The following is a 16,175-nucleotide window of genomic DNA, read 5'->3' as shown; positions in this document are numbered from 1 at the left end:
CGCCGATTGGCTATTAACACTTCTGGCTTATTTTGAGTTTGTATAAAGGGTGCTGGGAGGCAGCCGCTCCCAACGCCAACTTTGTGTTTACCATTAACGTTCGTATGTGACTACTCCAAGAAATGAAAAGTAAACCCATTTACAACCTTGTTCTTTGCCTGCGAGTTGTGTTTTCAACGGTGCGATTCAACTTGGTGAGCAGAATACAACACCTACCTACCTATCTACCTATCAAGTATCTATCTATCTATCTTTCTATCTACCTACCTACCTACCTACCTACCCACACACACACACACACACATACATAATTTATATATATTTTGCTGATAAAGAAATAAAGGGAGACTAGTATAGAACTTTCCTCTGGTTCAAGCTGATGAAGGGAGGAGAACTTGTGGCTCAGAAGGTTAATTCAACTGCCTAACATGCAGGAAGCCCAAGTTCGAATCCAAGTAAGGGTATGGCTAGCTGATGAAAGCTAAAAAGCTTGAAATAGATCTATACTAGTCTCCCTTTATTTCTTTATCAGCAAAATATAAATTTGGTATAAAATGGTTTGTCGTGAATGCAACTGCTTGAGGGCTCCTGGATTGGAGCTGAAAGGCAAAAGGGAGCAGAATGCCCCCTCCCATATCTTGGGGTAGACCAGGTGTCTCGGTAAACACTATTGCTCAAAAAAATAAAGGAAACACAAGCAGAAGACATCCGAGATCTGAATGAATGAAATAGGCTTATTAAATACTTTGTTTGTTACATACAGTAGTTTATACACTGCTCAAACACCTAAAGGGAATACAAAACTACTGTATGTAATGAACAAAGTATTTAATAAGGCTATTTCATTCATTCAGATCTCGGATGTCTTCTGCTTGTCTTCCCTTTATTTTTTGAGCAATATATATATATATGTGTACAGTTAATATCTCGGGTTTCTTCCTGTGTAATGGCAAACATATCCCTAGAAGGGTAGCAGCAACGTTTCGACAAAATCACATTTGTCATCTTCTGGCTGAAGTTCTCAGTTTGGTTCTTATGGACAAACTGTGGGATTGTAACTGACGTTTTTCTATGAAAAGAGGCAAAGGTGTATTCTGATTGGTCGACAGTGTTGTTGTATTCTGATTGGCTGATGATGTAGCTGTATTTTGATTGGGTGGAAGCGCTGTTGTTTGGTTGTGGGTTACTGGATAAATTATGCTGGAAATGGTGGCAACACAGGCATTATGATGAATCTTTGATCTATGGTTTATATTTTCTGTTAAGATTCGTCTGTCTATGAGAGCAGGTTTCCAAATAGTAGGCAGACGGGAGGTGTCATCACGTTTATTCATACAATATGGTCTTTTCTCTATTTCAATGGCCTCTCTAATTATTCTGCCATTGAGATGTTCTATTTTTGCAACTGTTTTTGTGTTATTAAAATTAATATTATGTCCTGTGGCATTTATGTGTTGTACTAATGATGATGTGTGTTCTTTCTTTTGTACTGAATTTTTATGTTCCTCGATGCGCACACTCATTCTTCTGTTGGTCTGTCCAATATATGTTGAGGGGCAGGAAGCACACGGGATTTTGTAAATGCCTTGATCTTCTAATTCTATTTTGTCTTTAGGGTTTCTCAGAATAGACAATATCTTTCTATCTGTGCAAAATATGGTTTTGATGTTGTGTCTATGTAGTATTTTGCTAATTTTATCTGTTGTTCCTTTTATATAGAGCAAGATGGCTTTCCCATTGTTTTGTTCCTCTTGTTGATTTCTCTTCTGTCTGGGTGTTACATGCTGGATCATACTGATGATTTTGTTTCTACAGAACCCATTTGATGTCAGTACATTAGTTAATGTATATAATTCTGTTTGTAAATGTGCTTCATCAGCCAGACGTTTAGTTCTTGTGGTTAATGTTTTGGCAACAGAGTTTATTTGTGCTGGATGGTGATGTGATTTAGCGTTGAGATAGTGGTTTGTATGTGTCTTCTTTTGATAGATGGTATGTCCTAAGGTGCCATCAGATTTTTTATATTTTTTGTTTGTATAGCCATAGTTAAGTGACATCCCAAATCACTATTTTCTAGGCTTTATCAGACATTTAAGCAGCATTATGCTGTCTGCTGCAAGACTTAAGGGAGACTAAGATAGATCTATTTCGGCCTTATAAGGCCTCATCAGTTAGCCACACCCTCATTTTATGACTCCTCCCTGTAACGGTCAAATATTTATTTTGTTCTTTTTTTTTTTTCATAGGTCTATATGTGCATTACTGTTCTAGCCAGGGTTTTTCCTATGTAAATCAAGATGTTTGTATAGCCATAGTTAAGTGACATCCCAAATCACTATTTTCTAGGCTTTATCAGACATTTAAGCAGCATTATGCTGATCTAATTTAGTCTCCCTTAAGTCTTGCAGCAGACAGTATAATGCATAATATCATCTATCTATCTATCCATCTACCTACATAGCTCTATGGCTAACTATCCTCTCCATCTTGTGAACACTCAAAATGTTCATCAAAGTTTCTTCATCTTTGTAGTACTGTCCTCTATCAGAGAGTGGTGTACACGTTTTCTAGGATTTGAGGTGAATTTCAGCTGACTTTCTTGGAAAATGCCAGACTTGTTATTGTAAATTAATTCAAATCACTCTTTCTAATGATCAGGATACACTTTGAGTAAAAAGCATGAAACAGAAGGAAGAATACATTTCATTTCCCTAAATTTCCCCTATTATTAATATCTGATAACAGGTTGTTCAGGACATAGATTTATAGGTAGAGAGTGAATGGTTATGATCCAATATGAAACCCTTTTTCTAAACACATGTCAATGTACAGGATTAATAAACTCAATAAATTTGACTTTTCAAAGGACCCTAACAAGTCCAAAACTAACCTCATATAATATTGTGTTCAATACCTACTCATAAAATGATAATGAGCTTTTCATTAAATTTATGTACTGTTTTATAAATTGAAAGTAGGAAAGCCATAAATATGTCTCTGCAGACATTGGAGATCTCCCTCCCTTACCCCCTCCGTCTCTCCATACCTACTTACATACCTATAGGATTATCTACCATCTCCATCTAGGACAGGGGTGTCAAACTCAAGGCCTGTGGGCCAGATCCGGAACACAGGGTGCTTAGATTTGGCCCACAGGGCTGCCCTGGAAACAGCAAACAACTGGCCCGTGCTGCTTCTTCTAGCAAAAATGGAGCCCAGGGGCCTTATGCATGCTTTCGGCCTGGATGTCCCCCTGCAGCCCTCTGCCAGAAAAAAACAGTGCTCCTGACATGAGTGATGTCGAGCTGACTACGTCCACCAGCCCACCCAAGGTCAAACACAACCTTGGTATGGCCCGTATTGAAATTCAGTTTGACACTCCTGATCTAGGGGAATATTCACATTTTTTCCCTCAGATATTTTAATTTTTGAAATCACTCCCTCTATCAGAGACAAGTGTACATTTTTTTCTAGGATTAGCCCTGGATTTCACCTTTGCTTTTATTGAAAAATGTCTTCTAATTTCATACTGATTGAAATCATTCTTTATTATGGTCTTTGTTCAGTACAACTTTGAATAAAGGATGAGACAGAGAAAAAATACCTTTATTTCCATTTCATCGAATTTCCCGTATTATTGAAATCTGGTAACTATCACTAAGTGCTGTATCTTATGATTCTTGATGAATGTATTTATTTATTATTTTATTTTATTTTTAGGTACACTGAGATCATATGTGCCAAAGACACATTCCTGACTGTCCAATCACGCTCAGCCAATAAAAAATTCTATTCTGTTCTGTTCTGTTCTGTTCTTTCCCTTCCCTTCCCTTCCCTTCCCTTCCCTTCCCTTCCCTTCCCTTGCCTTGCCTTGCCTTCCCTTCCCTTCCCTTCCATTCTAAATGTTTGGGGTTTACAAACTCAACATATTTTCATTTCAAATAAGAAAAAAAAAAACCTAATATCCTATAATACTATGTTAAATATATATTCATAAAATGGTAATTAGCCATTTACTATATTTATATAGTGCTTTAGGAATTGAAAGTATAAAAGCCACAAGAATGTATCTGCAAACATTGAACATTGTTTGAGTCAATATCTGAAATATCTTAACAGGAACCAAGAAACCTACATTATCAAAGTCAAGTTCAACAGCAGTGTTGAAATGGGAAAGGATTAGGTTAAAGAATCTTGGAAAATGATGGAAATTTATTTTATTTTATTTATTATTTATTTGTCAAACATGTACAAGATAACAAGTATAAGTATAAACATGGATATAAACATAGGAAATGAGTACAAATAAATGGGGACAGTTGGACATGGATAACTATTATTGAGGTTGAAATGCATCAACTTGAGAACTTACTTTGGAAAGGTCAACCATAATAAAACTTAATAATCACAAATATCCTATACAAATCATTATTTAACAGAAATAAAAATGTCTGTTTCTAAACTTGTATATAATTTTCCTGTAGGAAGCAGTCTTTCTATTCCTTTTTTGAAAAGTTCTGCTAAGTCAGAAAGATCACATGATGTACTAATTTCTCTTTGTGAGTTGTTCCCTGTGGTTGAGGTCAGGACGCAAAACAATGATGTAGCACTTTGGCAGGAATATGCATCCCAGTAATGCAGCGCTGGAGGCCAAGATGGAGAAAACCTCCACAGCTGCCATGGCTTTTCCTTTTGTGCTCAGATAGGCTGGAAAGAAAGAGATCCACACACTGCAAAAGGCCAACATGCTGAAGGTGATGAACTTGGCTTCGTTAAAGCTGTCGGGTAATTTACGGGCAAGAAAAGCCACAATAAAGCTGGCGATGGCCAAGACACCCATGTAGCCCAAGACACAGTAGAAGAAGAAAGCTGACCCCTCATTGCACTGTAAAATCATTTCTTGGTGCTCTGATTTCATGTCCAACTCAGGGAATGGGGGAAATGTTGACAACCAAAGAATACAAATGCATACTTGTAAGAGAAAGCATGAGAGGACAATAGAAAAGGCCAATCTTTTCCCCACCCATCTCCTCATCTGAGATCCTGGTTTCGTGGCCATGAAAGCCACAACTACAGTGATGGTTTTGGCCAGTACACTAGAAATGGCCACAGAGAAAGTGATGCCAAACATTGATTGTCGGAGAAGACAGGTCACTTTGCCAGGTTGGCTAAGGAAGAAGAAAGAGGAGAGAAAACAAAGCTGAAGAGAGACAAGCAGGGTGTAAGTGAGGGACCGGTTGTTGGCTTTGACAATGGGAGTATCCCTGTGCTTAATAAAAGTTCCAAGCACCCAAGATGTCAAGAAGAAGAAACAAAGAGCTGCTGAGGATAAACCAATTCCTAAAGTTTCTTCAAAGGTTAGAAACACCACCAGTTTCGGGATACATCCTTTCTTTTCTTTATTTGGATAATGATCTTCTGAACACTCAAAACAGTCATCCATATCTGCAAGCAAAATCAAGGAATTTGTCATCTAGGCATTTCAATTATTAGAAATTGCTTCATTAACTTTTTGCATCCTAAACTAGTACATTAAACTCTAATGAAAAATGGTAGAATGCGTAACCTACCATTTTGATCTGAAATCTTCCCTTGTGGGCATGGAACACAGTCATAGCAGCAGAACTGATTTTCCTCAATCCCCTTCTTCCAGAATCCAGGTAAACAAGGATCATTGCATTGAGAAAGTGGAGGAACCTGGTGATAAGCATAAAAGGTTTTGAAGTTGGAGATAGATAAAACAGTTTGTTCAATTTTTCAACTTCATCAACTTAAAAAGATGTGGAAATTGCAATGATGTAGGAAAGCTCCTGTTTGAAGGACGGGGCGTGTACATAATTGCACATAGTGGCAATCTCATGAAAAATTTCCCACTCTAGTGATTTCTGATTCAAATCCAAACCAAAAATGCAATCATGCTTTTTACATTGTAATATCATATTGTCCATTTGAGGAATGCCTGATCATCAACAAGATTTGAAAAGAATATGCCATTGTTTATTTAAAAGAGACCCAAAAATCAGATTTCTAAACATACTACATTTAATATGGGATCATAATGGATTAATCTTAGCTGCTTCAATAATTTGATACCTGATTAAAAGCTGGGTTCCAGACAATCACATCTTTATCAATGAATAATTCTTTTCCTTTTGGAGCCTGGAGATCCATCTTTCCAACTCTAACTCTCTGAAAGGATCTGTTTGGAAAAGTGATCAAGTTGGTGATGTCGAATCCACGTGTTGCTTCCCCTTTCTTGTTCAGGAACACTCTTTCCCCAGCTGAATTGTTAAAAGCAATGCCTTGAAGAAATGAATGGAGCTACTTGAAAAAGAATGAAAGAGAAAGGGAATTGAATACAATATAACACCATATTCAAGTTTCATTGACTCGTTCATCCCAGACCTATAACAATTATTATAACAATTATACATAGCACTCTATTATTAATTTGATATTATTTTAAGGAAAAATAAGAATGAACTAAAGCAGAATGAAAATTGGCTATTGCGATTACTCAAATTTCTTCAATTATCATTCAGGTTCATTTCTTAAGCAATAATGAAACCAAGCTAATAGCTAATCTTCCCTCAATGGAATAAAGATATTTTCAAAATATGACAAATTTCCTTTAGCCAGATTTCAAAATTTGAGACTCATTATTCAATAAAGATGTGAGATAGAGATTATGGCAAACATAAGGTTGTTCCAGAGCATAGGTGCCATTTCTGAAAAGAACCGTCTTTTAATTCATTCCCCTTGAATTCTGATAAGGATAGAAAGCTCAGTTTCTCAATCTGAAAAATTCATGAGCCAAGAGGAAGTATTGATTATTTTTTGGGAGGAAACAATGAAAAACAAACAAACCCTAAATTATCATTTTAAATATCTCGTATTCTACAAACTATAATGATTTCCTGCATAATTCCTATTGATACCTAAAGCATGATAAAAGGTAGAGACAGGAAGTAGAGGGTCAGTCATATTGGATTTATTGTAATTTTCACTAACAAAGAGAAAAGAAAGAAGATGTTGAAGTTACAGGAATGTAACAGAAATTTACACTCAACAGAATGCAAAAGAATTGGTTAATGGAGATGTAACAGAAAGCTTTAGTATACAAAAAGGAACAAAGTAAGGTTGTCCCCTCTCCCCATTATTATTCATTTTAACCTTAGAGGTATTGACAAGGAACATAAGAGAAGATAAAGAGATAAAAGGAATGGAAATTAGAAACTCCAAGCCTTCACTGATGACTTAGTGTTTATATTAGAAGAACCCATAGAAACTGGCCCTAAATTGATGAAGAAAATTGAGGAATATGGAGAGGTGGCAGGGATGAAAATAAATAAAGATAAAACCAAGATATTAGTTAAAAATTTCACCAACAAACAGAAAAAGGAATTGAGAGAGAAAATTGACCTACAGATAGAAAACAAGGTTAAATACCTTGGTATTTTCTTAACAGCTAGGTGTGGGGCAATCAAAGAGGACAACTATACAAAGCTGATACAACGAATTAAAACAGGATGAAAAGGTGGAGGAATGTACAGTTATCGATGATAGGAACAATTGCAGTGATGAAAATGAACGTACTACCAAAACTACTCTTTCTATTTCAAACCATACCAGTAAAATTAGAAAAGAAATTTTTTGATGAATTAAATAAAATGACTCTGCAATTGAAAGTATTACAGGATTCTAAGAATAATGGCAGTTTTGGGTTCCCAGACTGGGAATTATATTACCAGACTGCAGCTCTCACCTGGCTAAAAGATTGGGTAAACTTGAATAACAGAAGACTATTATTACTAGAAGGGCACGACTTACAATTAGGCTGGCATGCTTTTCTCTGGTATGGCAGAAATATGGTGCATGATATTTCCAGAGGCATTATATGAGGAATGTGTTACTTAACATTTAGGAAAAAATTAAACTACAACGCTATTGGGAAGTACCAATCTGGCTCTTTCCAAGGGAGGCAATAATATATCCAAATCTTATAAATTGGGGAAAAATTGTATGTTACAAGGACATTTTAGATGAAAGGGGGGATCTTAAATCCAGACAACAATTGCAGAAACAGGGGTTGGACTTATCTTGGTGGCTGTATTTGCAGATCAAAGCAAGGCATGAAAAAGATGTTAAATTATGGGATGTAAACAAAGAACAAACAGCATTGGACAAAATTTTAATGGGGATGGATGAAAAATAGATTAAAAATATATATAATTATTTACTGAACTATAAAATGGAAGAAGAGATAGTTAAAGAAACAATGATTGCATGGGCAAAGAATTTCAGATACAACATAGAATTAGAAAAATGGTTAAAAATTTGGGCGAGAAACAACAAACTGAAGATGGCCGCGGCATATAAAGAAAATCTTTACAAAATGTTTTACAGGTGGCAGTTGTCGCCAGCAAGATTAGCCAAAATGTTTAAGTACTTCTCTGCCAATTGTTGGAAATGCAACCAGACTCCAGGATCATACTATCATATGTCGTGGACATGTAAGAAAGCAAGGAGTTACTGGGAGAAAATTCATAAATGGCTAGAAATGATAACTGAGTTATAAGGAGTTAAAGACTTAGGGAGAATACGAATGCAATAATTTGTTACTGTATTTTAGCTTTATGTTTGTGAATGCTATACCCAGTGCTTGTTCTGGGAAGTCTAGGGAGGAGGGTGGGGAGGAGGGAGAGGTTGAGGGGGGAAGGGTGGGGGGGGAGAAAAATGTTTGTATTTCCTATAAAACTTTTCAATAAAAAAAAAAGAAAGAAAGCAAGGCGTTACTGGGAGAAAATTCATAAATGGCTAGAAATGATAACTGAGCAACATATTGAGTTCAAACTAGAAATGTGCCTCTTAGGTATATTGTCGGAAAGTTATGACAAAGCAACCATCTACTTAGTGTTACATTTATTGATGGCAGCTAGAATTATATATGCTAAATATTGGAAAAATGTGAACACCCCACCGGATGAGGACATAATTAGGAAAATTTGGGATTGTGCAGAAATGGACAGATTAACCTTAAACATTAAAGATAAAGAAGACTCGAAATATTACAGGACATGGAATAAATTTTACGAATGGATAGAGACAAGAGAGGGAAGTTTATGAATGTCAGTACAACAAAGATGTATAAAACTATGGATATAATATGGAAACAGTAGAACTTTTCTTTATTTCCCTTTTTTTGGTTCTTTTTTTGTTTTGGTTATTTTGGTTGTATTCTTGCAATTACTGTTAAATCGTTAAATAGTTAAATAACTTATAGTTAAAGTTATTAGCATGTATGTTATTTATCATTGATCTCTCTCTGGCTGTGCTTTATTTGCATTGTTATCCTGACATGGCACTGTCTTTTCAATAAAATAAAAAAAAAAAAGAATTCTCAAGGGGAAAACAACCTAAGAAGCCTTGGAAAATTTGAAAAGGGACATTATAAAAGCCCAGTCTAACACAATTCCAATGAAGAAGAAAAATAAGAGATCTCAAAAAAAAAAAAATCAGCATGGTTCAAAAAAGAACTCTCTGATAAACTGAAAGACAAAAAGGACAAGTATAAAAAGTGGAAAGAGGGGCAAATAACTAAGGCAGAATATCAGCAAATAGCTTGCACCTGCAAAAATGAAGTCAGGAAAGCTAAGGCTCAAAATAAACTAAGGCTTGTGACTAAAGTAAAAAATAATTTTAAAAAAGGATCTTTCAACATGTAAAAATGAAGCAAAAGATCAAGAAAACAATTGGTTCATTAATTGGAGAAAACTTATTTTCTTGCATGTGTCTTTACATAAAACAGTCCAACCTATCTACACCCACCCACCCCCCTCAAAATAAGTCAAAATAAGCAAGAAAATCTTAGGAGAACACCTATCTGCTCTAGACAAGTTCAAATTACAAGAACCAGATGGATTACACCCCAAGGTTCAGAAGGAAGTGGAAGATATGATCTCAGACCCACTGAAGTATATCAAAGAATGGTTGTAGGAATATCTAGTTCAATGAAAAGAAGGACTAGAGGTGCCATGATAAGAGTCTTCCAATATCAAAGGAGCTGCCAGAAAGAAGAGAGGGTCAACATGTTCTCCAAAGAACCTGAAGGCAGGATGGGAAGAAATTGATGGAAATTAATCAAGAAGAGAACCAACCTAGAACTAAGCAGAAATTTCCTGACAAAACAATTAATGAGTGGTTTACCTCCAGATGTTGTGGGTGCTCCAACTCTGGAGGTGTTTAAAAAGAGATTGGACAATCATTTGTCAGAAAGTGTATCGGGTTTCCTTCTTGGGGAGAGAGCAGCAAGGTCCTTTCCAAATCTTTTATTCTGTTGTAATTTATATAGTAGCTTCTCAATGATCAGAATAATGGAAATTAAGAAAACAGAAACTAGTTTTTCTGAATCTGTTATATTAAGTGTTGTACCTTATGATTCTTGTTGAACTTATCTTTTATTTTATGTACACTAAGAGCATATGCACGAAGACAAATTCTGTGCGTGTCCAATCACACTTGGCCAATAAAAATTCTATTCTATTCTATTCTATTCTATTCTATTCTATTCTATTCTATTCTATTCTATTCTATTCTATTCTATTCTATTCTATTCTATTCTATTCTATTCTATTCTATTCTAAAAATCTCCAGTGATGTAGTATGCATTCCCTGGAGGCAACATTTCCACTAATTAATTATTCTCACTATCAGGAAATATTTCCTTATTTATAGGTTGCTTCCCATACTTAAAATGTAGAAAACATTAAGACTTTCCACAGTGGGTTCAAAAGATAATTCTACATCAAACTGTTCATTGAAATAAAAGAAGTGTCCAGTGCAGAGAGAATACCTGACAAGCCTGGAGATCTAGATTACCAGTTTGTTTACCCATTATAGCTTTTTTTCTATTGAAACGTAATGTGTACAGAGCCTGCAAAGCATGAGCCACAGCATAAACAGCATTGTAGACACTGTAGCTGTGGCCAGTCATTTCTTTTTCAAACAAATGTGCAGGAAGATCTTCTAGCTTCTTCTGCCCAGTGCACAGATTACTATGCATTTCTTGTAGTTCTGGTTTTGGAAATGAACAATCAAATGATTGTTCCCAAATATCCTGCAGAAACCCATCTCTATGGACTGAAAGAGGATTGATGGTCTGAAGAAATTCCTTGAAACTTGCAACTGCTGTTGAATGAACAGTGAAGGAAATAGCCCCATGGAACATCTGGAGATCCCAACTGACTTGAAATCCAGATAATATGAAATCAATCTGTGCAGTCATGATCCACACCTTTCTAAACAATGCAATTTCCTTGCATTCAGGGTCTAACATAAATGTGACAGCTCTTAGCCACATAATTGCCCAGGATTCTCCATAGACAAGAAATGCATTGGCTTTGCTATTCATCATATTAATGGAGATAAATGAGAGTGTTTGATAAAGTTCTGGTAAGTCTTCTGCATGGACTAGTTGGGAAAGCCTTTGTATAAATGATGAACATATTCCATTCTGTGAGAGTAAGGGCTGCATTTTCTTTAAGAAATTTTCTCCATTGTTGTTATCAACAGCAAAAATCCCAATCCATGTCCACTTGAAATGGTGAAGCAGTTGGATAATCCCAATGTACTGATGGTTCTCTTTTGGGACCATGGAATAAAGTGAAGAGAGCTTACTGGTCTGAAATTCCTTTTGGGCTAATGAGCCATATGTCAACTATAAGAGAGTGGAATAGTATTCTGTTGAAATACTAAATCAAATACAGTTTTCTTTATCTAGTTTTTTTTTTTTAAATATGTTCAGGGAACATATTCCCAAGAATTCTTTTAAATATTAATATAGAAAGGAATTATTTGGATTTATTTCAGAGTTGTATAAGAGAACAATTGTTTCAATAGGTGCAAGAGTACTATATCAATTTCCCTCAGTTATGGAATACTCTGGATACTTACTTTCTGTATTTGGCATTGGTCTTTGGTATTATAGTTTCAGAAAAGAATGCTAATTAGTAAACCATAAGCCACACATCCTCTTAACACAAACCTAAACCTAATCTTTGATGCTCATTATATATTCCATAACAAGAACAAAATATAGAATTTCCAGCTTACTTGTGGAATCTTGAAGAAACCTGTCAGTTCACCTATATAAGACGATGATTCAAAATCCAATCCTCCAATGATAGCCATGAGATTCTTCTGGCTATCACATTTGTAGTTAGGGACAAATTCCTGGGATTTGAAAAGCAGGTCCAGAGTCGTGCGATAGGTCATCCTCGCATTTACATAACTGTCATAGATGTGGAACCCAAGAGTGACGTTAGGTAAGATTTGGGAGTTCTCATTGATCTCCTTCACAGCAAAGGCCAAGGCAAGGACATGTTGATGAAATTTGGTGATTACACTGCAAATGTTTTAAATACCCCAGTTGAAAAAGTAAGTTGACAATTCTCACCATTTCTGTATGAATAACAAGCATTTATGACTGTATAACTGTAACTTTGTTGCTGGTATCCTTACAATTTATATTGACTGTTTCCTAATATGAATTGATTGCTTATTTGTACCCTATGATTATCTTTAACTGTTGTACACTTGGCCAATAAAGAATTCTATTCTATTCTATTTCTTTCTCTGACAGTAGTAAAAAGATCATCACTATTCTAAGGTTCTTAATAATTTCTACAGAGGGTCCTTGGAGCTCTCTGAGCTTGTTGGCTTTCTTGGAGACATTTCATTATCCAAAATAGGTAATATCATCAATGCCTGGCACTGAGGATCGATGATGAAAAGTCTACAAGAAAATAATCAATCTCAGAGAGCACCAAGGACCCCTCATTTCAACCCTGAGCTACACATATTCTCCTTTATTGGTAATTTATACTGAATACAAATTTACAATTTTACACATTATTTCCATGACTTGCAACAAATATATACTGCAACATATACAAGTAGTGACTTTTTTCAAAAGACTATGTTTTCTACAAGATTTTCAGAAAATGTTATATGAATACATTAATCGGGTTTCACTCATTTACTGTATGTTTGGTGAGGAGAGATAATGCCAAACCGTTTTAAAATTACCTTAACCTCAGTAGATGTTCAACTAGGTGAGTGAAAGTTCTTTAAAAAAATGTTAAGAAAAATATTTGTTCTGTCAGAACCAGATGCATTTGAAAGACACAGAAAGCATAGATTACATTACAAAAAAAAAAAGATTTGTGCACACACATATTTTACTCATATAAGGGATTTTCGAGATTGGATAAGATTAGATAACGAAGAAAAATTCTTACATTGGTACCGCGTAAGGTGTTCTAGCAGGGTTTTCATCAAATTCTATTTTTAAAAAGTGGTAAACGATGTGAGATGCCATTCCACCAATGATGAAGTCTCCAGGCTGGTACCACTCATGTGGAACAAGGAAAGCATCACTTGCAGGGCAGCTTAGAGAACCTACTTTATGCACCCAAAACATCAGGAGAAACATCTTAATGGTCTTGTTATTGTGGAAAGGCTTTGCCTTCCATCCTACCCATAGGAAAGCACATATAATCCAATACTTCATCTAAAGATAGATCTAAGGATTATGTTTGAGAATACATCTAATGAGAAAATCTATCATTTTCTGTTTGAAGATCCATGTGAGTACAAACTTTATCTTGACTATCACAAGGATTTGAAGAAATACTCTGGCAGAAGAGAACAAAGTGAGGAAACTTGAAGCAATGAATCTGACAGAGACATTACTACCCCTTGTACCAAACTCTCTGTTGCTCCAGACTCACTTTGAAGCCCAAAAATACCTTCATTGTTGTTGAATTTCAATAGCATTTTGTGCAGCCTTTGATGTTTTGTCATATAGTACTGTAATTCCTCTAGGATGTAATTATTTTGTTTTGATGAGGTGGTTCAGCTTTTTTTTTTTTAAATGACACATGTGGTGGACATGTCCCAAAGCCAGAGATTACTGGTTAAAAAAATAAAAAGTGGTTGGAGGAAATGACTGAGCAAATAATTGACATGAATCCAGAACTATTTCTTTTGTGGATTATAAAAGAAAAAATGAGTAAAGATATTCAATACCTTATGCTCCACATAATCACTGCCACCAGAATTTCATTTGCCCAAAATTGGAAACAACAACATGCTCCATCAAACATGATGATCATAAAAAAGGTGCTAGAGTGTGCAGAATCAGATAAGTCGATGATGGAACTCAAAGACAGTGAGGACACGATTTATTATGAAACATGGAACAGATGGTATGATTGGCTGGAAAAGAAATCTAAAATCAATGAATAGTGACCGTTAAGAGAAGATATTACAGTGAAAATGCATTATTCAATGTGTAGTAGGTATGTATATAGCGTAGTGATTATATGAATAAGTATGTAACAAACAAAATGCATATGTATATAATTGGCCGAAGGATAAAATGGATATTATTAAAAATGCCAGTATTGGAAAGCTGTAAAAGTATAACTAAGATTTTAAAAATGTAAATGTCGAATAAAATAAATTTTTAAAAACATTCCATTTCCAATAGACATTAGGACTGGGTAGTGGGTGCTCAGCTGATGGGTGAGTGGATGGATGGATGGATGGATGAGGGAGGGGGGGAGGGAGGGAGGGAGGGCAGGAAGGAAGGAAGGAACAAAGGAAGGAAGGTAGGTGGACTTTATTTAGCGCCTCCTAATGAATACAAACTTTCCACCGAACCTGGCTTTCCAGAAGCTTCCTTATATCTCAATGGACTTATACAAATATCATCAAGAAATGTTCCCATTTAAAAGCAGGATCTTCTTTTTGGATTTTTACATTTTCTTCAAATTGTTCGTTTTATTTATTTATTTATTTATTTTATTTTATTTCTATATCGCCCTACTCCCAAAGGACTCAGGGCGGTGCACAGCCAAACAATAAAACACATACATACAAAATTTAAAAGTAGAATAAAATCAAATTAAATAATTTTGGCCCCGACAAATTTAAAACCCCAAACTTTTAAAACCAATTTAAAATTGAATGTATAAAACACTAAAAGATATTTAAAAATTAAAAATCTTTTATAAAAGAGGGAGAAAATTAGGCCAGGCCCGCCTGGTGAAATAGTAAGGTCTTTAAAGTACGGCAGAAGGTGCGCAGATCCGGGATCCTCCGTATCTCTGGGAGGAGCTCATTCCAGATAGTAGGTGACCCCACAGAGAAGGCTCTCCCCCTGGGGGCCGCCAGTCGGCATTGTTTTGCTGACAGCACCCGGAGGAGCCCCTCTCTATGGGAGTGTACCGGCCGGTGGGAGGCTATTGGTGGTAGTAGGCGGTCCCGCAAGTACCCAGGTCCTAAGCCATGGAGCGCTTTAAAGGTGGTAACCAAAACCTTGAAGCGCACCCGGAAGACCACCGGGAGCCAGTGCAGCTCACACAGGAGGGGTGTTACATGGGAACGCCATGTCGCTCCCATTACCACCCGCGCGGCCTCACTCTGCGCCAGTTGGAGCCTCCAGGTGCTCCTTAAGGGGAGCCCCATGTAGAGAGCATTGCAATAGTCCAGGCGGGAGGTGACAAGGGCATGAGTGACCATGCGTAACGAGTCCCGATCCAGAAAGGGACGCAACTGGCGAATCAGGCGAACCTGATGAAAAATCCTCCCGGTCATGGCTGTCAAGTGCTCTTCTAAAGACAGCCGTGAATCCAGAAGGACACCCAAGTTGCGAGCCCTCTCCATGGGGGCCAATGATTCGCCCCCAATAGTCAGTGATGGTGTCAACTGACTATATCGGGACGTCGGAAACCACAGCCACTCGGTCTTGGATGGGTTGAGCCTGTTCCTCCCCATCCAGATCCGTACGGCCTCCAGGCACCGGGACATCACTTCAAGGGCATTGTTGGGGTGATCTGGGGTGGAGATGTACAGCTGGGTATCATCAGCGTACTGATGGTACTCCACCCTGAAACCACAGATGACCTCGCCCAGCGGCTTCACATAAATGTTGAACAGGAGAGGCGAGAGGACCGACCCTTGGGGCACCCCACATATGAGGGGCCTCGGGGTTGACCTCTGTCCCCCTGTCAACACAGACTGCGACCGGTCAGAGAGAAAGGAGGAGAACCACCGTAACACAGTGCCTCCCACCCCTAACTCTTCCAACCAGTGCAGCATGATACCATGGT

General features: G+C 36.8%; 1 protein-coding gene across 1 annotated transcript; it reads right to left on the bottom strand.

The window, feature by feature from the left end:
- Positions 1 to 4,546: 4,546 nt before the first annotated feature.
- On the bottom strand, positions 4,547 to 11,533 carry LOC139324273 (vomeronasal type-2 receptor 26-like). The gene is made up of 4 exons (XM_070953993.1): positions 10,853 to 11,533; positions 6,094 to 6,321; positions 5,571 to 5,697; positions 4,547 to 5,445 (listed from the first exon to the last, which is right to left on the bottom strand). The coding sequence occupies exons 1-4, from the start codon at positions 11,531 to 11,533 to the stop codon at positions 4,547 to 4,549; spliced, it is 1,935 nt and encodes a 644-aa protein (XP_070810094.1).
- Positions 11,534 to 16,175: the final 4,642 nt, after the last annotated feature.

The sequence above is a fragment of the Pituophis catenifer genome, unplaced genomic scaffold, assembly GCF_029215685.1.
Source record: "Pituophis catenifer annectens isolate HBS135680 unplaced genomic scaffold, rPitCat1.0.hap2 SCAF_15, whole genome shotgun sequence".
Lineage (NCBI taxonomy): Eukaryota > Metazoa > Chordata > Lepidosauria > Squamata > Colubridae > Pituophis > Pituophis catenifer.
Note: the sequence above shows the minus strand (reverse complement) of the source record. Positions and strands in the feature narration are given on the sequence as shown.